Genomic DNA, 26,706 nt, shown 5'->3' with positions numbered 1-26,706 from the left:
AATGAGAATACAGTGTTTTTGCCTGAGGTTTTTTTAAGTCAACTTAAGAACAAAACAACCTCACTCAAATCTTTGAAACAACTTAAAACAAAAGTATAATTTTATTAGTTTTAAAAGTAACATTTTTTCAAAACATTTTGCCTTTAACAGGATATACAGTTTATCTCTTATACCCCCTGCTTTGATATAAGGATTTAAAATCATATCTGAAATTATTATAAATGAGGTTTCTTTCTTTGATCCATCATTATAAATACAGTATGTCAACATAACAATGGCCACCTCTTCTCTTTTTTCTTTATCAAATCTACTTGTTAAATTGAATACCTTAAATTTACACTCAAATCATAAGTTTTAAAAGGTGCATTATCATAAGTGAGTGATGCAAAATCATAACATCCAAAAGTAAGAATTTAAATTTGGACAATGTCATCAGTGCCTGATCAACAGTCTGCCAATCAGGCATCACTGACACTAAGGAGTCTCTAATAACCTTCAGTTATATATGACCTAACAAACCAAAAAAGAAATTATTGTTTACTTTTTGCTGTGCAGTTATTTAAAAATATATGTTTTTTTCCTTTAACCCTTTGGTTAGTAAGACTTTACCAAACCACACAGCAGCAGTTCTTATCTAAAGAAAATGTTTACAAACCCAAACAAACTACTGATGAAACATTGCATAACATTTTCAAACTTGGTCTTATTAACCATTTTAACAAAATTAACAAACAATATGATCCCACCATCTGCTGGCCTTACCTTGGAATTACAGTAATTATGGTTATTTGTACAAATAAAGAATGAATAAAGAGAACAAACAGTAGAAAGGTGCATAAACGTTTTCTTTGCTCAGGCCTCCAGTCAGTCTCTGATGGAAGGCACTGTGGATAATAAACATCCAGGCCGTCTGTCCTGTTGTTCTGTCACCTGAACAGTCTGTTCCAAAAGGATACGAAGGCGGTGGAGTTAAAGGCACCGATGAGTATGAGCAGCAGAAGGTAGAGACTCATCATGATGGCAAAATGGTGTCTGAGGAGCCAGGAAGTGCTGCGGGAATGTCTGCAGAAGAAAAGCACAAACATTTTCTTTTGTTTACCAGCGACAACAAAAACTGACTAACTTACTTATTTAAGTTTAGTTTGGTTTTAAAGACGCAGAAACAAATATTGCATTTTTATTTCTGCAAACGGCTTAAATAACTCCTTTAAGCTTTAATGTGTCCATCTTTTATTACCTAAACTATGGACAAGTATTTATAAAAGTATAGTCAAACAAATGTTACTGATAATGAACTCACTTCACTGTTCTTTGGCTTAGGCTGTAAAAGGACACATACACCAATTATTAGAGCCAAATTACTTAGAGTAATTCAATTGCATTTGTAAATGATGTTGTTGTGTTATATATTTAGTATAGTGAGCTTTTTAAAATCTTTAATCTTTTTTAAATGTATTTACATACTTACTTATTTCTATTTCTACTTCTACTTATTATACAGTAGCAACTGTAATAAAAGCAATTTCCTGCTTGAGTCAATTAACTATTTCTGATTCTGATTCAATGACCGATAGTGTATTGTAGTGAAAAATGAGGCCACAGGTAGTGAAATGTGACGAGAGCAAAAAAAAGTTTTTAAGTTTATATTTATGAAAATGTGTTATAGATATTTACACAGAAAAGTTGATGTGCAATGTGGCTTACAAATACATCAACATCCTTTACCCGGAAGTGACTCTTACCTGGACAGGTGCCTCCTCTGAGAGTAAACAAGCAGGTACTTGACTCGCAAAAGCTGATTGTTGGTGACAACGAAGTACTTCAGCGGCACGTCTCCTCCTTCGCTGTTCTTTGCTCTCGAGCGCTGACGATCAATGATTTCAGAATCTGAAATGGGAAATGGATGGCTCGTGTTGATATGAAACAATTTTAAATGTCAGTGTTGCAGGATTCAAATGTTGAGTTATTCTGCGAGGGACACAGTCAACACACCTTTTTTCTTCACCTGACACTTAACATCTGGGTGATCGATGACTTCACACAAGGCAACACAGCTGAGCAGTGGACCCAGGATGCTTTCTCGCCAGCCGCTGCTGTGGGGACTGTAGAGGACAGCCATGCTGAGGTCACTGGTGAGGTAGGTCCCCTCTCCAAACACAGAGTTCTGCACACAACATGCAAAAAAAAAGAAACCAAATCAAGTGAGTGGAACAACAGAATACATGTTATTTAGTAAATCTCTGTGTTACGACACTCAACAGCGTCATGAAGTCTTAAATATGATATGAAATAATCCAGGTCTAATAGCAATGAAGCAGTGAAGCCTAACCTTGTTGAGGTGACAGTGCAGCCCATTGTGAATGATGGAGTGAAAGTTCTCCAGGCGGCTCCCGTGGAATGCATAGAAGACATCTCTACCTTCCCTCATCTTCTCGAATCTGGCATTCATCTGGTCACAGTACTCCAGCTCAAACAGGAAGTCGGGCACAGGTGCAGAAACCCCTTCATTTTCCGTCAAGTCACAAAGTTTGGCGTACTGGAAGACATCGAGGAAACACAAAGCAATCAACTAAAGCAAGTAGTGAAGGACATTTTTGTATGTTTATATATACTTGTAGAGATGTACCTCATCTTTCTGTAATGTCTTCACAGCGAAGCTCTTTGAAGAGAGAATCCAGTGTGTGAGAGCCAGATGATGATTGCCCTCTCTGGGTCGCAGTCTTACCAACTCTCTCACACCAGGCAAAGAGCTCACATCTGCCAACTAGAGAAGAAAAATAATTCATTGTTATTGAAAATAATGTCACAACAAAAGTAGTCAAACCTAGGGCTGCATCATAGTTTTTCTGTCTTGTTCTTAACCGTTTATTGACACACAGCAGCCACTAACAGCACATTACTGCCACCAAGTGTCCGTGCATAATGCCACCACTGTACTTATGGTGAGTCTGTGCATTGTTTCTTAGCAAATATAATTGTTTTTCTTAATTTACTATCTGCCTTTATTGCTTTAAGTTATGTCATAAAGGATACATACAATAAAGGTTGTTCAAGTCACCATATATCTTACCAGCTCCTCAAAGTTCTTATTGTCACCACTTATGTATCTAGGGGGGAAGGGTCTGAGCAAAGAGTCCCTCTTGTAGCTCTGTGCTGCGGCAACAAACAGGCTGCAGCGGAGGTCTGCTGCAACTGGGTCTCTGTGCAGACAGGAGCACACCAGCTCTCTGACCGCCTCAGGTGGGAGCGGTGGCTGCATTCCCAGCGCTGCAGACAGACAGAGATAGCACACAAGGGCCAAAAATTAAGTCAAGGGTTAACAGCACCGCAAATACCATATGACAACATATCTGAGGGCAAACATAAGTTCAGCAGACACAGGTGTGTGGTACCAAAATGTGCAACCCATAAAAATATACACTCACTGGTCACCTTATTAGGTAGACCTGTGTAACTGCTTGTTAATACAAATATCTAATCAGCTAATCTCATGGAAGCAACTCAGTGCATTTAGACATGTAGACATGGTGAAGACGACCTGCTGAAGTTCAAACTAAGCATCAGAATGGGGAAGAAAGGTGATTTAAGTGACTTTGAACGTGGCATGGTTATTGGTGCCAGACCGGCTGGCCTGAGTATTACAGAAACTGCTGATCAACTGGGATTTTCATACACAACCAAAAAGAAAAAATTTCCAGAGAGCAGCAGTTCTCTGGGCCAAAATGCCTTGTTGATGCCAGAGGTCTGAACTCAAATAATCACTTGTTACAACCAAGGTATGCAGAAGACCATCTCTGAATGCACAACACGTCCAACCTTGAAACAGATGGACAACATCAGCAGAGGACCACACGGCCACTTTGTTAGGTACACCTTACTAGCTAATAAAGTGGCCAGTGAGTGTATATTCCCCCCAAAGAATGTTTACATTATTATTCATCGGCGTATTTTTCCTCAATTAATTTATCAATTGTTTGGTCCTTAGAAAAAAGTGATATATGGCCAACATATTGAGTTTAGTATATTTCAAGACAAGTAAATAAAAAAATACATCTAAAAAGCTGGAATCATTAATCAACACATTGTTTTTGCTCTAGCTTCATCATAGATCAACATGAAGTCTTCTGGCTCCTTATCTTCACTTCCTTCAAAAGAAACGTTTTTGACAGGGATACAACATTTGGATTTGCACCGAGCTCCTTTTGTATTAATGAAATTGTTCGAAGGAGACCCAACATGTCAGGTAACTGGCAAGTACCTACTCAATTAGCAAACAGTTCACTGCAACACTTAAGATGCAGAAGAGTGAAGCACTAGCTTGTTTTTATCAAGAGCTAACGGCTCTGTAACTGTTATGATCAAAATGAAAACTGACAAAAAAAGTCCCGCAGACTTTTTTCCTGAGCTGAAACTGTCACACATAAAGTTCCGCATACAGTTTTTCGTGAGCTACCAACTTTACTGGAAACAACAGAAGTTCCTGAATGTGGTTAGAGTAATGTTGTCCCTTTACTAGCATAGGAGGAAGCTACGTTAGCTAGCATTAGCTGAGCTACAACAAGTGAAGAGCTGCTAATATATCTGTCAAAGACTAACGTTACTGATCACTATCACATCAATTTCAGACTACTCTGTAATCCTGAACATATCAGGAGTACGCCACTTTAAGAAATGGACCTATTTCACATGACAGACAGTTTATTATCATTATTTTCCGTTACCTTCGGTCTTGCTCAACTCATAGCACTGCGGGACGAGCTAAAGTTAGCTATGCGAACTGTTGCGTTCAAGTGCAGTAGAAATATTGGAAATATGAGTTTTTAGTGCATGGACGAAATGTGTAAACACAAATGTGGCACATTTATTAGCAAACGGAGAGGGATAGGGGTACGTGTCAGTAAATCCATACAGAGAAAAAGCACTAAAAACAATAAAAAATATGTGTATATTCTATTATCTGCCAAAAGTATAATATTTACGAGGAAAGTTGAAAGCAACATTAAGCATACTGGACTGATATGCAGAGATCATTTAAAGTTACACAGCAGCAAGAAAATATCACTCTTTCTTCTGCCCAAACTGCTGCTGAGAGCAAAGGACAGACTTTTTTAGGTACAGAGGTGTCAAAAACAAACCACAAGGAAAAACAAAAGGCACAAACATCCAAAGACTTACCTTGCTTTCTTATATTTTTGAGACATGATATTTATCATTAGAACACAGATTTTGTAGCCATAAGGTACAGGAAATGTAAGTGTGCTTTTGGATTTTAACCCTTAAATAAACCAAAGTTGACTAAGTTATTCTATACAGTCCAGAGTTGACAGCTTACCTGAAGAGTATGTTGATGCTGTCCCATCTGATTTTAAAACTATTTTTGTTTATTGATTTGCAAAATCTGACATCTTACAGCCTACAGTCCATCAACCTAAAGCTTACATTGACATTGACTCCTTAAAGCCTTTGTTAGGAAAAGGCCCAGATAAACCAAACTTATTCTTGAACCTGCGCTGACAAACCAACTGGTCTATGATAATTAAAGTAGGCCTTATTGAATAATTAGAAGATTCCTGTCCAGGCAGTATCAGTCAGTCCAGGCTGATCTGGCTATAGATTGTATGGATCTAGATCTCGCCAAAAAAGTATTATATTCTTTTGTTAAAGTCTACTAAAACTAATCAAACTAAACATGGAAATAAAGCACATTTGCACCACAAAACTGGAATAAACTTCCAGAAGAAACAGAAGATGGAAGAGTCTGACTGCCCTTATATCCTGATAGAAAACATGCTTGTTATTATCCACCTTACATGTGTTTACATATTTATGCATTTCAAAGCTTTTAAATTATCTTTTTGATATTAAAATATTGCTTATTGATTACATTTGTGTTTCAATGTTTTGTATTGTATTTTCTGATTTTTTTGTATACATACAAATAATTGTTTGAACTGGCCCACAAAAAACACTGATCTTGCCTTTAAGTTTTTATTTGGGCTGAAAAACTAGTAAATGTATGCATGCATCTTGTTTACTAACTTTTACCCCCTGTGTCACTGTGTTATTTTCCTCCAGAGAGGGACTGTCATGCATATTAATAGTTTTTGCTGTGACATTTGTATAGTATTTAATAATGTGCTTACACAGGCAGCCAATCAGATCAGATTGTGTAATGCTTCCTCTGATTTTCAGCACTGTGGACAACATCAACAAGAGGCGGGGCTTGTCGAAAGATTCCTGCTTTCCTATTGGTCCGTTCAGGCCAGCAACAAATCCCGTTTTTTTCCCGGGGCCCTGGTCCTGCCCGGGCGGGTAAAACCAGCGGACGGAGAGGGGGGGGCTATGTACGTAAAGAAAAGATCTTACGTCACGTGACCGCCTCTTACTCCCAAACCCATCATTTGAGGAATAACGATACATATTTCTGTGCTAGCAGCTGCAGATAAGGCCTTTTCCTCCAATGTGTTTTATTGCAGATTAATCAATAGGATGCTATTTAAACGGACGGAGGGCTTCTAGCGACATTCCTTGACTACACTGGAGGTAAGGCGGTTTTATCACCACATTTTCATTCATTACAGGAGGAGGGAAATGCATATATTAGAATAAACCGAATTCCAGCAGCAGTAAAACCTTAAAAATGTGTATCCTGGGTGGTTTATTGTGAGGAGTTTGGATTTGACCTGCTCGGCGGCCGAATGAAGAGGAAGCACAGTGTCGCACAGGCTGAAGGACGCTTCTCCATCGCCCGTGATCACGATGCACTGTGCCCTACTGCAGCATCACTGCCATCCGCTGAAACAAATACACATAGAGGGCAGTTTTAGCATCATAATGCATACAAATCAGCCAGCATCAGTTTGTTTTTCTGCCAGATATTGCTCTATTTTGTGTCAGAAAGATGCCCTTCAAAGCTTCACTCCACCATTATTGAAATGTGGTGGTGGATTTTAGCCGGTTTGCATTTAAAACACAAAAAAACCCATCCATATAATTTAAAGTCCAATGTGTTAACATATTGTGTAGGCCTCTAACACACCTATTTTGCGCCCATGGGTTATGAATACATGTTAAGAATCGCGACAAGGCCACACGCGCGGATTACAATGTAATATGTGTTCAAGCAAACATGTTTGTCTCAGTCGATTTAATGAATGATGCAGCATTAAGGGTGGGTGCACTGGAAGGGTTGGCCACCACCTCTAATCAATTCACACAGGGATTTAGAGTGTTTTATTCCAGTCGAGTGTGTGCATGGATCCACGGAAGGCCTGTGGAGGATTGTGGCCCTGCTGTCTACAAGGAGAGCAGTGTGAGTGTGAGATGTTGCACTTCACAAAACAGCTCTGTTCTTTCTCTTTAGGTTGGTTTTCAAGGCAGCTGAGATTAAAGTTTGTGTGCCTGTTTGCAAGTGGAGGAAAATACTGAACGGTCATCATGGCAGGTAAGCTTTTCAGTTACATACTGTAGTGTGCATGTGATTTTAGAGTCCACCAACCCCCTTATAAAGGTTAAATTGTAATCCTTCGTGCAGCAGTCTTGATTTTTCATGTGTTTTGTATGTGTGGGCAGCTGCGATGAACTGTGTCTTTGTGTCCTAGAAAACAACTTCCCTCCCCTGCCTCGGTTCATCCCCCTCAAGCCATGTTTTTACCAAGACTTCAATGAGATCCCAGACCAGCGTCGCACCATGTGCAAAAGGCTCTACTACCTCTGGATCTGTGAGTGCACCTGCAGAGAAAGTTTGTGTGTTGACTGCTAAGTTTCAGCATATACAGTATGTTGCCATCATGGTACATAAGCTGTCCACCATTTCTGTGTTTTCATGCCGTGTCGCTTTGTTTTGCCCAAAACATCATGAGAGCTAAAAATGAGAGACTCTCCTGTATAGCTGTGAAACTAGATTGACTGGTCTCACAAAGCCAGTTTCATATATTTACCATGTTCTTGTGCATTTTTATACATAGATTGAGATATTGTGTCTTAGTTTGCTTTTTGCCAGAAACAAAATCTTTACAAATGATCAATAACAAGAACTCAGGTTGAATTTGAGTACCATTTTTAAGTGTTTTTCAGGCAAAATGCCAAATCTCTCTGGCTACAGCTTCTTAATTGTGAGAATATGCTGCTTTTCTTTAGTTCATATCATAGAAGGTTGAATATATTTGGGTCTCGGTCAAAAAACAAGCTAGATATTTGGAGACCTCTCAGGCTCTGGGAAACGTTTTGTCACAATTTGTTGTTGTTACTTACTAGAGTTCGACCAATGGTAGACTTTTAAAGGTCGATAGTTCCACAATTACTCAATTAAGGAAATAATTATTACCTGCAGCCCTTAATGATAATGGTAATGGTACAGTACATAATGGTAATGTGTCAAATTGTACTTTTCACATTAGCAACATGGTATCTTTTTCATCACCACATAGGTTCTGCCATTTGAAAACATGAATGTAAGTCTGGTGAAAAAGTTGGTTAGTCTACACCAGTGATACTCAACTTGTGTCCCGCAGGCCAAATGTGGCCTACAATAGGGTGCTGGGTGGCCTGCAGACCATTTTCTAATTCAAAATGAAAATAAATTGATTGACACTGTGAATTTATTTTTGTTCCACATGTAAATAAGATGTCAGATAGCATAAAAAAACATTAAAATCAAGCTTGTTTATGGTTATGAATCTTTCTAACATTTGCATGATGGATGTAAAAGAGAGGTCCCTTTTGTTGCAGCTGTTAAAGAAATAATTTTAATATTGTATAAAATCTTTTAAAATGTAACCAAAACATTTAGCATGAAAATGCAGCTACAGCTGTTAAAAGCAGTCAAATCTGTGATTTATCTGTCACACCAAATGTCACTCCTTAGGCCAAGTTAATTTGGTAATAAATCATTTTAATGCTTATTCATTTTATCAGATAAATAATATTAATGGTTTAGTAACCGGCCCCTCGCCTCCTTTCATTTTGCACGTGGCCCCCGGCAGAGCAAGTTGAGTATCCCTAGGCTACAGAAAATGTTTGCTACTTGTAGAGTAGAAACTGTGTGCTGTGTGTGTTAAATTATAGCTTCAGAGTAGAACTGAGAATCTGGTGTTGAGTAGTTGCTGAGATTCATAGTGATTCAGTCCTGCTGAATTATGAGTAATGCAGCCTGTGGAATATTCACTGTAGAGGTTTTTGTCTTCAGTTTTCAGTCTGTCATGTTTTGGTCATCCTCGCTTCTTCTCTGGGTTGTTGACAGTGAATGCTGCCACTCTGGCCGTTAATCTGATTGGCTGTCTGGCGTGGATGTGTGGAGGTGGTGGGGCGACAAACTTTGGCATGGCCTTCCTGTGGCTCATCCTCTTCACCCCCTGCTCCTACGTATGCTGGTTCAGGCCCATCTACAAGGCCTTCAAGTGAGCCGGTCGCACTCTGAGCTTAGTCAACATTTTCCACCTGCTGTTCTGCTGAATCGCATCGTTCCTGACGCTAATTATTCTCTCCTTGCAGGACCGACAGCTCTTTCAACTTTATGGCTTTCTTCTTCGTCTTCATGGCCCAGGTGGTGATCAGTATTATCCAGACTGTTGGCATCCCAGGCTGGGGAGTGTGGTAAGAGCTTTGGTAAACAAATAGATATGAAGTGTAAATACAGATGGGGGACAAATTTAAGCGAATAAACACAATTCTTCTAAAATATATTCACTCATTTAGGTTCTGATGGTGGAAGGTGCTGTACAAAACACTTCAAAATCATCCACAGGTGTCCAGTTGGATTGACATTTAGTGCCTGCAAATGTCCAGTACATGATTCACACCATTATTATACTCTTCAAACCAGTCAGTGACCTCCTGCGTGCCGTAAGCAGGCATCTGCATTTGTTATATTTCTCCACTAATTACATTTTGTTTTAATTTGACACCCAATCTGTACCCTAAATGAAGATTTTGAAGCACAAATATTGTTAATTTCCCATCACCTCAATGTGCTAGCACTGAACAGAAGGGTTTCTTTATAATTTACACACGGCACAGTTTATCAAAAGGTGAGAATAGATTAGTCCACAGGGTTACTGTTGTCTGCAGGATGTATGTAGAGAAATACCCTAATTAATTTCATATTTATGATGTATTTTTGTTTTTTTAAGCAGGTTTTTGCATTCTTGTTTTTCAATGTAGAGATAGTGTTATCCTTGGGAAATGCAAGTCACACTGAATCTAAAAACATGTTAATGATATCTGAGTGCTCACATTTGGGTAAGTTATTATTCTGAGAAGGAGTATGCAAATTATGGCATATGAATGCTCTGGGTTTTAAAGTAACAGCACCGGCTTAAACCCTCCTCTGTCACATCACGCCAATGTCTTTGCTTCTGTCTTACTAACTGTTACACATATGTTTGAACAGTTTTGTAATAGCTGATGAATGTGAAATGTTACAAACACTTCTGTTGTTCCCATCAGTGGCTGGCTGGCTACCATCACCTTCTTCAGCACCAATGTCGGCTCCGCTGTGGTCATGTTGATTCCCACCATCATGTTTACTGCGGTGGCTGTACTCTCCTTCGTCGCCCTCACGAAGGTAACCTTCATATTTCTACTTCTTTTTGTAAAAAACTACATGAACAGTTTGAACTTCTTCTCTAGAAGCAAAAAATTGCTTGGGTCTTTAATTTAGTACTAAAATAATTCTTTAAATTCTTTTCCCAGGTTCATAACTTCTACCGCGGCAGTGGTGGCAGCCTGGGTAAGGCCCAAGAGGAGTGGGCCACTGGGGCCTGGAAGAACCCCCACGTCCAGCAGGCGGCCCAGCAGGCGGCCATGGGAGCCGCACAGGGAGCTGTGCAGCAGAACCAGTACTCGGCAGCTCCCACCTACAACTACGACGACCCGATGTAGGCAGAGGAGGTGGCCAAGCTGCCGAGCGGGAGAGATAAAAAGGGATCAATTAAGAACACAATTCAAAATTAGGTGCCCTTCATTATAACACTGTACAAGCTGAATTCAACCAGAACAATGTAGAGAAAAGTCATGTTTTTGGTGTAAGAGTACTTTTATTGAATTCTGACGCACATGGGAGTTAATCATTTAAATCACTTCACATTTAAATTAACAGCCAGTTACTTTTTAAACCTCTTACGCTGCTCAATTTTAGCTGGTCAGTGTGTGTGTGTGAGACACGTAATAGACCGTACACCAGTCCCCTGAGCTCCATCAGTTTATTCAGGTAGGTTCTTCTGTCGTCAGCACAGATCGTCTTCTCTGCCTTTGCCTGTGTTACACTTTCAGAACGTCTTTTAATTACCTTTAATGTGTTTTTATATTTACTGTAGTAGCTACTTTACATTGTTAACAGTGTTTACTTTCATTAGCCTTGAAGGTCACCAAACGCTTAAAACATTTGACAAGTCTTACATACAAAATGTCCGGAGAACTTTAATAAATTAGTTCTCATTAAAGGAATAGTTTGACAATTTGGGAAACACGCTTATTCGCCTTTTTTGCTGAAAGTTGGATGAGAAGATAGATATCACTCTGATGTCTGAATGCTAGGCTAAATATGACGCTACCGCTAGCAACCGCTAAGCTGACCTTAGCATAAAGGCTGAAAACAAGGGGAAACAGCTGCCTAGCTCAGTCCAAAGGTAACAAAACAACCTTCAGCACATTTTAAACTCACTTACTGACACATTTTAAATCTTGTCAGACAGAGCAAGGCTAGGAGTTTCCCCCTGCTTTCAGTCTTTGTGCTAAGCTAAGCTAACTAGCCTCTGATGTTAGCTTCATATTTACCATACAGACATTGAGATATCTGATTTGTGCCAGTAATTTTTGGTCATCAGTCTAAGGGACAGACAGATAGACATATAAAACAGAGAAACATGACGAGAAGCTAATTTGTTTTTAACATGATTTAAATCAGAATAAATGGGCGGGAAGTGTAATCTTGCACGAAATGTACCAAGCAGGTATTTTCCCTGACTCAGAAACTTTTAAGTCCTCAAATATTTTACAGTTCATGCTTTGGTGACCTGATTGTGTTCTTTGTTTGTTTTTTTACTGATGAGAAGTTTCTCTGCGTCAGTTTAATTCAACTTTTTCTTTTACATTCTCAGGAAAGGTGTAATAGCTGGTTTTAAATTCTTACTGTGAAGCCCTTAAAAAGTGTCAACATGTTGGGCTTCTGTCTCTTTATAATTGCCATTTTTCAACCGTTTGGGGTGTTTGGTTTCTTCATTACGCACCGGTTATGTGTTTAGTGGGTTGATTTCAGTGAAATGTATTATTATTACTACATGTTAAAGTGAAGCACATGCAGTATTTAGGATTGCAGTTCATTGGATAAAACATTCCAAAACAACGCTGTACAGGTTAAAAGTGAAAGAAAACCAAAACAGGTTGGAAACACAGTACATATTAATAATCATTGTCGTAGGTGGTCATAGCATCGTATGAAGTGATGGATGTTTTCACCCCTTTGGCAAATTCTCCCACTTACCCCTACATGTAAATGCTTAAATGACTACTTCTTTCTGAATCTCTGGACTTCAGGCCTTGGTGTGTCATTTCGTGGCTGTTGGTGTTATTCTATGAGTAGGTGTAATATGATATTTATATAAAAGAAAATATAAAATCTAAGCCAACTATTTCTTTATGAGGTGAAATTGAAAGAGAGAATATTTGTGTGTTTCCGAGACAGTGTAATTGATTTCAGTGTCACTCAAGTCTTCTTTGAAAATGTCTTCAAGATTCAGTAGATGGATATTACAGTAATACAGTATTAGACATGAAACAGATGTGAAGATTTGTGTCTGAATGCTCGTTATTTAAAAAAAAACAACCTGTGAGATGTCTTGTCTGATTGTGATGATGTGGTATTCAATAGGCTGTTTGTTGTTTTTCTTTTTAGTTGTCGTTTTTTGTACCAACCTATTTTTATTTTGTGATTTTTTTTGGATGATGTGTGGATGAGTTTGAAACACATGTTCGTGGTGTCTTTCCATGGCTGTGGGTAACAGACTTTGAGTTTTTTTTTATTATAATTAAAAAAGAAAAGAAAAATTAAAGATAATGTTTTGCACTTTTTGAAGTCAGTGCAAACTAAATTAAGAGTTGATCACAGTGGAGCAATACTAACTCAAATATAATAAACAGTAGACTTATTAGGAAGTGGGGTCCTGTTGTGCAGGCTTCAAATATGAGTAATGACCATAACATTAACTGTTATGAATTAAAAAACAGGCCTGTTTTATTAAGTTGGACACCACTAGTATAATTTTGCATAACAAATGCATAACATTTTCACCAGCAGATGCACATACAGTAGTTATGAAGTATAACCCTGTAAACAGTACAGTACCATCCACATGCTCATCTGCAAAAGTTCAGCTGACCTTAATTTAGTGTATAGTCTGCACAAAGATGAACAAACAAGCTACTTTTCTCTGTGTGTAGTACATTATCAAGGTCAATTTTGGATCAGTGCAAACTTTTTATTTTTTGACATATGTACATACAGCACAGGTAATGTGATGATAGAAACTACAGCTGTATAGTAATCGTGCAGCAGGACCTGCAGTGCATCGGATGCTCCCACTCCTACTCTGCATTTCACGCCGCTGTATCAAAGCTTCTGAAAGCCATTTCTCATTAACTCCCCCATGTTCCCACACGTTGTATGTTGTTCGATATGTATTATCATGTACTATATCATAACTAGATATAAATATATAATTACTTGAGGTGCGGTAAATATCTGCCATGGATAAACACATTCAGTAGAAACATGCTCGAATTAAGAGAATGAATTGTTTGAGGAGGCTGTGTCTCCATGAGTGAAGTAAATGAGGAATACATTTTTGTGTATTACTTTTGTATTATTTGGTCTTACCCTAATAGATATTAAACAGTTATTGTTGCATCCTGTTTTGTTATTTGATGAGTTTGCACAGGGATCAGACATGACTGTAGATGTGTAGGAACCAGGGATGTTTATAGGTAATTTTGACATTACAAGGAATCTAAAACACTAAAAATCCACTGCTACAGAGCTTGAAGAGACAGCATGTCCATAAATGAAGAACAGGTATATTTTTACGATTGCCTGTAGTGCTATTTATAAATCTAGATCGTTTTTGGTGGCCTTAGAAATAACTGCCTTGTTTTAAATGGTACTATATGACATTTTTAATTTGAAAACCCAACACTAATATCTCCTTCCAAAAATTATGACCCAGTTGCTCAAGATAAACCATGTAGTATATCATGTAGGAGCCATTTTATTTCTAGTATATTTCCTAAATTAAAATGCTTACAAGGCCCTTTTCTTATCATGAAATAACAGACAGCAGCTAACATATAATGCCCTCCTATCTAAAATAATATTTTATCTGCCCTCAAACCAAATGTGAATTGTTCATTGTGCACTTGGTTAAGACTGACTGAAACATCTAATTAAGTGTGAGCAACTATGAACAGAGCGGCTCCCAGGAAATAATAAAGTGTTGCTGAATCACATCAATAACTCACAATGACTTCTTATCAATAGTTTGCTTTTGAGGACAGACTTGTGTTTTTAAGATATATTTAAAAATGCATCATGTTGTAGTTCTCAGACTCAGGCAGGAGGTTTAATGTATCCAGTTATAGATTTAGGAATGTTCTAGGTTGACGCTTCTTACTCCTTGAATTGAGAATTAATTGAGATATAAATTAAAACCTTTAAAAAAAAGTAAGAATAAAGTGAAATCAATTAACTATTAAGACCAACGACTGACCAATGGAAACAATAAGACACATGACTTAAAACCAATAAAATAAGTAGCAATAACTTTAATAATTACCTTTACTGTTTTTTACATTAAGTACATTTTGCTGGCAGTACTTCCTTTACTTAAGCATGATTTTGAATGCAATAATTGTACATTTTTGTGGTACTAATTCTAATATGGCTCTGAATACTTTTATATCACATGGAAGTTTGTCATTCTAAATACAAAAGCTGAGTGAAACATGACATATGAAAGTCTTTGATGTGGATTAGCAGATCTGTAAGACAGGAAACAACACTTTATACGAAATCAAAACAGGATGAAAGCTGTTTCAGTAGTAAACGATTCTATTAATGCAATAAAATAGCCACATCAGCACAATACAACTGCAGTCTACTAAGTAGCAGTGAAAAAATACACAGGGACCCGAGTAAAACAGCAATAATCTTAAAATTCTTTATTCATAAACTTGATGCAAGTTTACAAATTACTGTACATGGTCAAAATTTCTTCAAATGGAAAATGAGAAATAAAAGAAAACCAAAGCTAGCCAACGGTGCCGGACTTGATCATGTTTTGTTGGTGCCAGAAAATGAATCGACAGTTGATAGAAATTAATCTTTTCCACACAGTCCAGTTAGAGAAGTGTGCAAGTCTATTCACCACGGCATGAATATCAAACTCCAATCATCTCTGTCTCCCCCTGTGACCAGAGTGGTGGCCCGACAACACGCACCCTTTAGATGAGGACACTTCTCGATAATGAGGCCTGATGATTCCTCCCCCTTCAGCTTCATCAGACATGTAACAAAAGGATGCGAGTTGAGAAAAAAGAAAACAAAAAACATTTTTTCCTGATTTTAAAATCTTTCGCTCAGAATGTGTTTGTTATAATTGACCTCTTCAGGCATGTTGCTGCCAGTTGTGCAAATATTTTTATCAGGAATATTTAAAGAATACACATGGAAATCAAATCTACTTCAGTACTTGGGGTGGAAAATAAAGCAACAGTGGCTATTGGTAATTCATTACATGGGACGGCCCTCGTGCTACTGCAATCCTGTTAAAATGGCATCTTTCTGTAAATGTCCTCACTCTTAATTGCTTTAATTAAAAAGGAACATGTGGTCCATATTATTGTCAAACTCTTCCATCTTCTGTTGACATCAGATCAGATCAGTAGGTGAATAATCCTAAACGTCAGCGATACAGAGTGTTAATTATTCCAAGAAAATAACCCCAAACTCATCATGAACATGTACAGATTCCCCTCCTAAGTGTTGTTTGTTACCTGAGTTGCCATTCAAACATACTTTTGCAGACAGTGTTAACAAATAAACTGCAAAAGAGCCGACAGATTGATAGATACAGTGTGTGTCCCTGTAGTACGGGGAACTGCAGTAGTGATGGTGTACTACGTATATTGCAAGTAGAGTTTGATACAGAGTTTCATGTCAGTTCTGAATGATCCATCTTGTTACACGCCAAAAGAAATGGTATGTTGTGGTGGCAAAGGAAGCCCTGCAAATGGTGGTTGTTTAGCTGCTGACTGAGAGATCAGCAGAGAGGAAATGAGTAGCAGGGAAGCAGTTTCAAATCTAAACTGGGGCAGGACAAAACCACTACAATCGATGCATGTCAGGAAGATATGACATACAAATTTGCTGCTAAACTTGGCAAAATTATAAAATAAATCAAATGCAAACACCCTTCATTGATACCCTTTGTATATCCAATATGTTCCTGCTTAAAGTAACTGTAATCAAATCTAGGTATCCTTTAACAGCTGCTGAGAGCAGGAGACTGTGCAACATGATGTTAGCTTTGCACACACAGCTTCATTTTCAGCATCAAACCAGCCATCAACCTCTACAGCTATAATCAATAGAAAGACCAAATGCCAAACTGAGTGCTTGCAGGGCCGTTGTGTACAGAAATTAGGCAAAAGAGCTCTTTAGCATCATTGTATCTGTTAAAACTTCCAATATGATGCTGTAATGGGCCTCTTCTGATTTTCAGGTGAAAATCTATGTATCCTCTTCCCAGGATATGCAACACACAAATTCTGAGATATTTTATGTCCATTGGCCCTATTTTACTGTCAACCAGTGTTGGATTTGTTCACAGGCAACGGCTAATCTTAGTTTGACCACACTGTACCATTTTGATTCTGCTTGGCCCGATATTCTTCACATATTTTAAAAAGTAAGAGCTAAAAGATACAGATTGGTAGATTGGTTTCCTAATTTAAAAATAAGCCTCCAAAATATGAAATTCGTTTATTTTCTAGGATGCTCAAATGATTAAAAAAAGCAACAGCTGAATAATATTTCTACAATATTTGCATGTATGTACCTGTTCATTTCCAAAAGAAAGAAAGAGGAAACAATTGTGGCCAATAAAAACAGGTGCAGTGAGGTGCCACATCAAGAGCTTCAGAATCAATCTTCTGTTAAAATCCCATTTAAAGGAGGGGTAACTGACTGTGAAGCCCACTTTGTCAAAGCAGCTAAAGAAAAGCATTTCCCCAATTTTAAAGGGAGAAAAGTTCTTTTTTTTTTTTAAAGACAAATGAGCATGTTTAGAAAACAGGACTAGTGATACCCTCACGTCATCCTCCTCACTAAAACACTGAGGGGAGAAGCCAAGTGATACCAGAATAAAGTCTTTCCCAGAGTGGGGCGAAGGAATACTTGTCAGATGAGCCAACGAGATGGTTTCCGCGAGAAAGATGATATATCCCCAGTAAAGTCAGAGGGGGGGAAAAATATTCCAAAGAAAACAAGATACTTTGACCCAAAGACATGTTCCCAGTGCATAGTGGTAGAAGCTCCTTATCCGTCCTCTTTAGGTGGTGTGTACCAGCCTGGAAAAACAGAAAGAGAAACCGCTTTTCCAACTGATCCACAGCGATGTGCGTCTACTGAGGCCCAAACAATTTAGGATTTTACTCACCATTCTTTTCATGAATCTGCACAAGGGATTTGTACGACTGTTGTGCTCTGGCAAGATTGTACTGGTTCTGAAAAACAAGTAATGTTCTGTTAGATGCACAGGAAATGCTCGTAGAAATTACAATATATGAACTAATATCAATGAAAAAACACAAGATATAATGTTCCAGGTCCATGTCTGGCAGGGGAACTTTGTTACATGTCAATCCACATCACTCTCTCCAGTAATTCTTTCTCATCATCATATTATTGGCTCCAATAAAGGCATACAATGGCAAGAAGCATCTGTAACCTTCTTACTCTTCTGTAGTCTAACTGTCAGTTAATAGCCTCTACAGTTAATTTACCCCGAGACAAGACATTTAAAACACATTAAAATTCCAGCAATTGGGTGACCCGCTGCTCTCTCACTCGACCCCTCTCTTAAACTCAGCCATGACCATTTTTACAGTAGTATTCTGATGATCAAAGCTTGCACAGTTGTTTTTTTTCATCTATTTTGCAGATGTCACCTGAAGCCAGAAGGACCAGGTGTTATGGACACTGGTTGGTTCGATTATGTAAAAATAAATAATTGTTGCCTGTAATATAAAAATTGCATGTGGTTACATCAAAATGCTGATTTGAATGTTCAGCCCTTGCATGAACCGGCTACTGCATTTTTTATTCTTTTCATTTTTCAGACATGTAATGTGTACAGCTGTTTCATGATAGCCTTTGATGAGAAACTGTGTGTGTTTCTAGTTATCCCCATAGGATCCAACACCTCTCTCTGCAGCGACAATATGCAGCTGTTTTAACATGTGTTGTCTAAATGTTGTGAATGTTGTGCAGCATCAGTTACCTTATTGGCTCCAAACTGCACCCTGGCTTTTCCTTTAACCAGAGTTGCATTTATCTGCATAATGACAGATTCTATGGAATAGGCACTGCTCCAGCCCTGAGAAAAAAAACACACACAGACCAATGAATTCAGCTGTTGAGAAAAATTATGTCATATGGTGTATCAAACTAATTTACAAACCTGTTTTGTGAGAAGCTCCATGCACAAGGCCCCTCCTCCTAGAACATAACTGGAAGAAAAATATAAAAAATTCAGTATGACGATGGGAGTGTGAAACTATATATACATATATATTAAAGCAGGTATGTACATTTGATGTTTTGCAAATGTGTTGTGCTTCAAACAGATGTGCCTTGAGGGAGAGATTTTTGCAAAGAGGCAATATGAATCTAGAAACTGTTGTGAATCCAAATTTTCTTAATGTGATTTGAGTTGCATGACATATTTGTATCACTGAGATAAAGCACTAAAGTAGATGCCAAAAAGTCTTGCTTGGATGCATTTGACAGCCTAATTTCACTTATGTATTGGGATGCTTTTTATCTGCTTTTAAGAGTCAGAGACCATACTTTGCAGCCAGTCATAAGCAAACCACATAGCCTTTGCTACGCAGTACTAACATAAAGTCCATCCTGCACTTAAAAAGCACAAAGCGATTCATTAAAAGAATCTGACATTAGGTTGTACGCAAGCAAATTACAGCATGGACATTAGCATCATCTACGATGGGACAAATTAATATTGCAAAAAAAATATCTCCCAACAAAGTCCTACATCCAGTTCAAAATAGCGCACACAACAAATGTGGATCAAGTCCCAGTGAGGGGACTTTGATGTTTCATGTGCAAACTGGGCAGAGGGAGATAACTACACACTCACCCTCCGGACAGCACAGGTGAGACAACCCGTACAAAAGGTGGGTCAAAAGGAAAATTATCCTGTCATATGAAGAAAACAAACAAACCATCAGACTTGAGAAATCTCCAAATAAAAATAAATGACAATTATTATTTCAGGACTCACTTTATAAGAGAAATTGAGCAGAATGTAGTCCACTCCTTCCTTTTCTTTTAAGACCTGTAAGTCACTATGTAATGGACTATCTGGGTCTACCCTGTAATAAAGAACACCAAGTCAAATCTGACAGAAGACTTTACAACACAATATTTGAAAATTATAAAAGTATCTGAAAGTGACAACTTACGTCCTTAACTTGACATGCCATTCATAAAGGCTGTCACTGACTAGTTCGACTGAATAAATACCTGTGAAATGCAAGCACAGCGCTTTACTTCAATCTGCTGAAGAGATGACAGAACAATAAAAGTCCCCAATGTGGGGGAATGTGTCACTGATTACACTCACCTGTCTTGTAACTCTGTGATCTGTAGATCTCCCTGAGTTCCTTCATTAGACGGTCTGAGGCTTGCACAGAGCCAGACACTGCACCCTGCAACAGAAATCACACAGATGGTAGGACACCTGGACCAATAAGATGCGGTACACTATAAAGGCCGGTTCAGCTACATCAGGGCAATCAAGAGATCCTGACATTCTTTAAATGAATGGCAGCAAAAAATATCATTCTTTAGGTGTATCCCTATAAAATCTGAATGAATTCAACAGTTGGAATCAATTCAGTTTTTCATTAAGTTTGGATCATTTAACAAACTATAACCTGGTTTTTTATTCCTCATTTCAGCACCATCTTTTATCCTGATTATGTTAGACTGTGCTGCTGTGGAAGTTATGAGCCAGCTAAACTTTTTGCTGGACAGCCCTGCTTTTCTTCCTGCTGTAGCCCTCTGCGGCAGCAGCCACACTGTGTCAGCAGTGAAAGGAACGATGAGTCTGCGTTTTGGACACAGTGCTACTGTTGATCTGAACATGGTGGAACTGACAGAAGGAATAAAAAAGAAGAATTTATGTCCAGTGGCTGTACTATACCATCCAGGAGCAGAGCTGGGTGCCACTAAGGGTCAGATTTCACCTAATATCCAGATTCTCTAGTCTCTCCTTGTTGTTTTTATTAGTAAAAAGCAGTGTAGAAAACATTTGATCCACAAAGCGAGGGATAATCCACATTTCACACGCAATGCTGCTTGTCTAATTTTCAGATTGATAGATAATTTTAGGTTGTGAACATGCTTTGAGCTGCCACTAGAAAGTTCAGTGTTTCAGCCTTATAAGCAAACAAATTGTGATTACAGATCAAACGTGATTCTTAAGAGTTTTAATTATGTCAAACTTCAATTAACTACAAATGTGAAACTAGTCTTGAGAAGGCCGGTCCTTTTATTTGTTTCATTCATGACATATGCAAGTGGCAAGCTCTCTATTTTCCAATATAATGTAATCGGAAGGATTTTGATTCACTAAAAAGTGCTATCTGGGAGACTCAAGTGTTTTTGTAATGAGTGATACTGAGGTTGCTGCCATATGTCAACATTTAAAGAACTTCATTCAATTGCAGTCACCAAAACATAAGGAAAACATAACCTGAATTAACTTACATTCAAATGATCCTGTCTCTGGTTTTTACGAATCTTCTCCAAGATGGCCAGGTTTTCTTTTTCGATCCCGTCATCTTCTGACTTCTTTCCATCAACTGGCTCCTCTTCTTTCATGTCGTAATGGTCCAGGTCTTGGTCCAGGTCAATGTCCTGCTGTTGGTGTATAAATTATGTTTAGAAACAGGATGTAAAACAAATTAAACTACGAAGAATGTGAATTCACTAAACTTCGGCACCTCTCCCATTTCTTCCTCTTCTTCCTCCTCAGACGTCACCTCATCTGATGGCCCATGCTGCAGAGGGATGAAACATTGTAAGATGACAAATAGTGACTTTAAAAAATTAACACTGAATCGTACTCTTGCTTTAAGTGCCTACCTTTCGCTCTTGGGTAATGGGGCCAGCAGGCAGAGGCTGGTCCAGCATTTCCACATCTGGATGCTGTGGCAGGTTGTAAAGCCGACAGAGATCACAAATGAGACGCTTCAACTGCTGAAGGAGCTGCGGATGAAATCAGCAAGATAAGACAGCAATACTGCAATGAAATCATTCAACCAAGTTTTGACTATTATAGCAATAACCTTATCATGGCTTATAAGGAAGCCGGATCCACATCAGCCGACTTACCAATGTGCTGCCTTTTCTCACATCCTCTAAGCGCTCCAACACTTCTGCCAGACTGGGATCATCAGAGTCAACAAACCATATTGGGGGTGTTGAGGGATAGGATTCCTGCAACACAGTAAACAGTAGACAAACACATTAAGCCAGTCATGCTTGTATGTTAATGGCTTTATTGCCTACAGATTGTATATTAACTCTTAGCAGAGAACATCACTGCTTTCATGAAACCAAAATGTTGCCCAGCAATATCTAATCTGCATAAAATTTTAAAGTTTATTCCAAAGCTATAAATGATTTCAGACCGAATGTCTTAGCCCACACAGACACCCACTGAACAAAATGATTTGTCTACAGCCAGCTGTAGTGCGAGAGCATCTCCAGTACTGGACGACAAGTGGCTGAGTGCGGCGCTGAACCTTCAATTTAGACCTCAATAATGCTGTTAAATCATGTGTGACTTTCAGTTTACATCACTGAAGATGCAAGAGAATGAATTATAGAAGCAGGGCTTTGACTTAAGTGTGCCCCGCCGTCCTGTGGATGGAAGTAAATTATTAGGGATGATTAAAATAATGTTTTTGGAATGGTCGCAGGATCGAGTACAGACCTTGTCTAAAAAAAGAAAAAGAAAAATATGACCGCAATTTAACCATAACATTAATCTCTGACGAATTTGTCATGGTAGAATTGCCGGAGAGTACACAATTTAAGAGAGTGCAAGCACTTTTTTTACACACAATGAAAAACGCACAAGTTACAATGGAGTCCAGAAGTGCTGGTGAGATTTTACGCTTTCTGGTGTCACCAAGGGCCCTGTCTGCAAAATGTACTGTGGAAGAGACAAAAACACAGACAACCTCCAACGTCTGTATCTTTCACTCACACTGGAGCGTGCCAGACAGGTGGATGTCTCACATGCACACACATAAACACCAGGAGTGTTTTCAAATGGTAAAAATGGTCATCCAAACTTAGATATTACATAAAACCTTGTTGATTTATGAATTCAAAGCATGTGATATGAATAAATCGCTGAATATGTACCCTGTATAAGTGCTAATTCATCATCCTGTTCTGCAGTCTACCAAGTAAGTTGAAACTGTGTGTTAATTACTATATGTAATGTAATCATTTTCAGTGTAATGATTCCATGTCTAATTTCCAGAAGGGAAAATATCACACATATTTGCATACATCTTTACACCAAAGGTGATGTTTGGGTTTAAAGTTACAGATGGGTTAGGTTATGACACTGGGAGTGTATCATGCAGCATCATGTTATATACAGGATGGATGCCAGCGATGGGAAAGAGTCCAATGTTTACGAGTTTCAAACAAATCAGACAACTCAAGGCAGTTGTATAATTATGGTGTTAGTCATGCAAAGGCTTAAAGTACTGTGCATTGACAATGTAGCCATATAAGTATTACATTTGAACTTAATTACCTTAAAGGACAGACTGTGGTTAACATGAGGCATTAATGTTTGTTTGTTGTTCAGGCACTTCTGCATTGCTAAGCACCAAGTCATATATTTATGACTTATATGTTGAAGTGGATGCTAACAAGCAACATTTAAGCTACTGACATATCTTTTTGGAAAGCAGTACTAACCATTAAAAAGCCAAATTCAATGGGGACACCCTCATTGGACATTAGTGCATCACCACGGATTACTAAGGCATTTTTATTTCCACCTTCTCTTATAACCAATCGGCTAAATCAGGTGGGTCCAGCCACTCTGGAGCTGGTGATACAGTTAATCAGATGTGGGAAAAGAACAGGGCTTGGGGTACCCAGGGGACAGGACTGACTGACTTCTCATTTACTAGATCCAGATTGCGATAGTGAACGTACTCTCTGGCGTCTTTTGAGATTGAGCTGACTCAAAGACGATGCAGACGACTGACACAGCTTGAGTCTCAACATGACATGGCTATCAAAACATTTTAACAAGCCATATCTGAAGCATGAGTGTAACGGTGTCTGTGTGTGTGTGTGTGTGTGCGCAGTCTTAGAGATGAGGATGTGGTCAGGTTTTCAGGATGGTGTGTAAATGATCTGCACCACCTGAAAATGCAAAAACATGTGCCATGACGAAAGGGAGCCTCGGTTGTTAGTGACATCACCTACACTTTATGATGGTTAACTTAGCGTGATTATTTACATTAGAAATAATGTACACCATGTCATTGAGTTAGTGTTGAAATGATTGAAAAAATACCAGGCCTATTTGACGTTATCAAAATGTATTTAATGTATTTACAGCTAATCTCGCATTATCAGTTGATAGCGTTACGTATAAAACACTGCAGACTCCGTCATGTCTACATTATATCGCATTTTTACATAATTTGATGTCCTGATAAAGAGACCATTAACGTCGCAGCTTTAATATAAGTTCGCAAAAGGGATCGGTCTATTTACTGAAAAGGCAGAAAACAACATTCCATTAAACCGCCTCTGTTTAACGTTAAATACATGAACGGGACATTCAGTGGTATGTATGCCTGTTCACATCAATGCGATGTTTGAAAAAAATATTTACTTTAAAACGGATGTGGTGTTGTAGTCCCCCTTTGGCTAAGCTAAATATGATTTAAAATTAAAATAGCTCGGGTTCAGTAGTTGGAAAGTTAGCAGCCGTAGTAACAGTAACGCAGTTATTTTGGCTAACAAGACAAGCTAACGTGAACGTTACTTTCAGTTAACAGGCTAGCAAAGAGCTACCGCAGCGTCGTTACTAAACGACGTTTTCTTCTACACTTTTTCAAAGTGATTTAACACGGGTGATGTGGTGTTTACTTCAGCCAGCAGGTTCATTTAAATCTTGATGGCTTTAAACGCAGTATGAAAATAAAAGCGACCACTTTAATCGCAGTTAATTTGTAAACACGGAACCTTCAGCGGAATGATTTGGTTCCAGTGGATAGTCAGTGGCTGGGTTAGCTGGCCTGGACTCACCGTGATGTTGCAGTGAATGATCAGCAGCTTCTCTCCTGTTACGTTGAATTGGCAGCTGAGTTCATCGGGTTTCCAGTCTATTATTCTGAACCGTTCGTGGTTTGGGTCGAAGATTGACTCCAAAAACTTCAATTCGGCCTTTAGCCCCGAAACCGACATCTTGTACTCATCTCAAAGCACCAGGCCGCTGGCAGAGGGGAAGTCGGGGCGGAATGTGACCGCGCAGTCGAGTCGGTCTACGGATCTCGCACATTAGCGTGAGAACAACAACAAAGGGCTGCAGGGTTAGGTCTATGAACACTGTCACTGCTATTTGACACTTATTATTTTAACTTAATTTTATTTTGTACTATTGTCTGCTATGTTATTATTACATGACATGTTTTTATTTGGTACTCATTTAATAGCGTATGTGCTCACAACCTACAGAAGCCCATAAAAAGCAAGATAAATACATTCTAAATAACATTTATAGGGTATATATAATGAATATGCAAAATATAATTAACAAGCATTTTTTTAAAAGTAAGGTTGGGTTACCCATCAGGCAAACCGGGCAGCTTCCCCAGGGCCCTAGACCTCCAGGGGCCCCCAAAACCCCAGAGTCACTGTGTGTTTGTTGGTTTTTGGTTATTTTAGTAATTGCAAAATTCTTCAGAAATTCCAATATTAACTTTATTGTTATACAACCGTCTGGTCCAATGCCGTTCACCAGTTTTATAACCTTTTAAACTTTTTGTTTATTCTGTGTTCATGTGGTTTTTATGTCTTAATAAAAGTGTGTATATTGGAATTACCACAAACTGAATGACATTGGCTACAAAATAGTACTCCATTAAAGGAATGCTGGTTGGTTTATGGGTTTTAATTGTACAAAATATAATAAAGCTACCAGTTGTAGTGTTCTGTGTACTACTACTACTACGACTAATAATTATACATATAATTTATAAAGCGCTTTTCTAGATTTGAAGAGGTGAGTTTTGAGGGATTTCTTGAAGATAGACAGTGAAGGGGAGTCGCGGATGGTTTTTGGGAGTGAGTTCCAGAGGGTGGGAGCAGCAATGGAGAATGCCCTGTCTCCATTGCTGCCCCAAGTACTCTGTGTACTTCTGTGTAAACTTTCAAATAACATGGACCCAGAGGCAAAGGTTCCATTGAGGCCCTCAAACAAGTCAAACAAGCAATGTAGAAGCCATGTTGTGTCTTTTGGAGGTCAAATAAGTTCAGATTCCTCTGTGGCTGCGTCATACACATGTAAACGTGGTCTATGGTGTCATAGTGTACTTAGCAGAATATGATATATATGGAGCTGTACTAAATAAACTAATGCAAACTATAACCTAAAACGTCTATAGTTCCAAACTAACCCACTAAAGCCTCTAACCCCAAATTTATTTTCTTTAATTCATAGTCCCTGTCCCTTCTCTACTTCATAATTCTTTGGTTGTTTGGATGTATTTTAATGGTCATGATGTAGATATTTATTGTGTTAGCTTATTGGTAATGTTGCCTCATGAACTGAAGTCTTGCATATATGTTATATTCACATCAAGGACCAAAATAGAACAAGACTTGGACTTAACTGTGTAGTTCTTGGCCTCTTTTGTGTGTGTGGTTCAATGTCTTCTACTTCTTTTTCCTTTTTTTTTACAGTTTAAAAAAAAGGCTGAACTAAAAAGAAGAAATGCATGTGCCATCCTGCAAAGACTGTACTTCCTGCGTAGACTGAGGGTGTTTGGTGTCAACCAGAGAATTATGTTTTTATTTTATCAGGTGGTGTTAGAGAGTATTCTGAGGTATGGGATGTCTGCTTGGTATGGTAACCTTTCTGTCCAGCTGAGATAAAAAATTGGGCGCCTGATTCAAGCCGATATGAAGGTGATGGGGAGATCTGAAAAGCTCCCCATGCAGTCCATCTACGAGCAGTCTGTGCTCAGACAAGCTGAGAAAATCTTGTCTGACCAGGCACATACTCTGCACACAGAATACCAGCTTCTACCATCAGGTAGACGCTTCAGAGTCCCAACTTGCAGGCTGAACCATTTTAGGAA

The 26,706-nt window shown here is 38.5% G+C and overlaps 3 protein-coding genes across 3 annotated transcripts; 1 reads left to right on the top strand and 2 right to left on the bottom strand.

The window, feature by feature from the left end:
* Nucleotides 1-78: 78 nt before the first annotated feature.
* On the bottom strand, nucleotides 79-4,802 carry parp16 (poly (ADP-ribose) polymerase family, member 16). Its single transcript, XM_059335285.1, has 7 exons — nucleotides 4,722-4,802; nucleotides 3,071-3,267; nucleotides 2,627-2,764; nucleotides 2,330-2,536; nucleotides 1,993-2,164; nucleotides 1,743-1,887; nucleotides 79-1,062 (listed from the first exon to the last, which is right to left on the bottom strand). The coding sequence occupies exons 2-7, from the start codon at nucleotides 3,257-3,259 to the stop codon at nucleotides 927-929; spliced, it is 987 nt and encodes a 328-aa protein (XP_059191268.1). The 5' UTR covers nucleotides 3,260-3,267; nucleotides 4,722-4,802; the 3' UTR covers nucleotides 79-926.
* Nucleotides 4,803-6,352: 1,550 nt separating this feature from the next.
* scamp5a (secretory carrier membrane protein 5a) lies at nucleotides 6,353-13,901 on the top strand. Its single transcript, XM_059334675.1, has 7 exons — nucleotides 6,353-6,543; nucleotides 7,364-7,444; nucleotides 7,602-7,721; nucleotides 9,242-9,398; nucleotides 9,493-9,594; nucleotides 10,447-10,564; nucleotides 10,693-13,901. The coding sequence occupies exons 2-7, from the start codon at nucleotides 7,438-7,440 to the stop codon at nucleotides 10,879-10,881; spliced, it is 693 nt and encodes a 230-aa protein (XP_059190658.1). The 5' UTR covers nucleotides 6,353-6,543; nucleotides 7,364-7,437; the 3' UTR covers nucleotides 10,882-13,901.
* Nucleotides 13,902-15,195: 1,294 nt separating this feature from the next.
* Nucleotides 15,196-24,887, bottom strand: LOC131972890 (ubiquitin-conjugating enzyme E2 Q2-like). Its single transcript, XM_059334674.1, has 13 exons — nucleotides 24,653-24,887; nucleotides 21,692-21,796; nucleotides 21,443-21,565; nucleotides 21,301-21,357; nucleotides 21,065-21,217; nucleotides 19,917-20,001; nucleotides 19,756-19,816; nucleotides 19,575-19,665; nucleotides 19,431-19,489; nucleotides 18,732-18,780; nucleotides 18,552-18,647; nucleotides 17,709-17,775; nucleotides 15,196-17,619 (listed from the first exon to the last, which is right to left on the bottom strand). The coding sequence occupies exons 1-13, from the start codon at nucleotides 24,809-24,811 to the stop codon at nucleotides 17,588-17,590; spliced, it is 1,137 nt and encodes a 378-aa protein (XP_059190657.1). The 5' UTR covers nucleotides 24,812-24,887; the 3' UTR covers nucleotides 15,196-17,587.
* Between the last annotated feature and the right edge of the window lie 1,819 nt (nucleotides 24,888-26,706).

Source organism: Centropristis striata, chromosome 6 (genome assembly GCF_030273125.1).
Source record: "Centropristis striata isolate RG_2023a ecotype Rhode Island chromosome 6, C.striata_1.0, whole genome shotgun sequence".
Taxonomy (NCBI): Eukaryota; Metazoa; Chordata; class Actinopteri; order Perciformes; family Serranidae; genus Centropristis; species Centropristis striata.
Note: the sequence above shows the minus strand (reverse complement) of the source record. Positions and strands in the feature narration are given on the sequence as shown.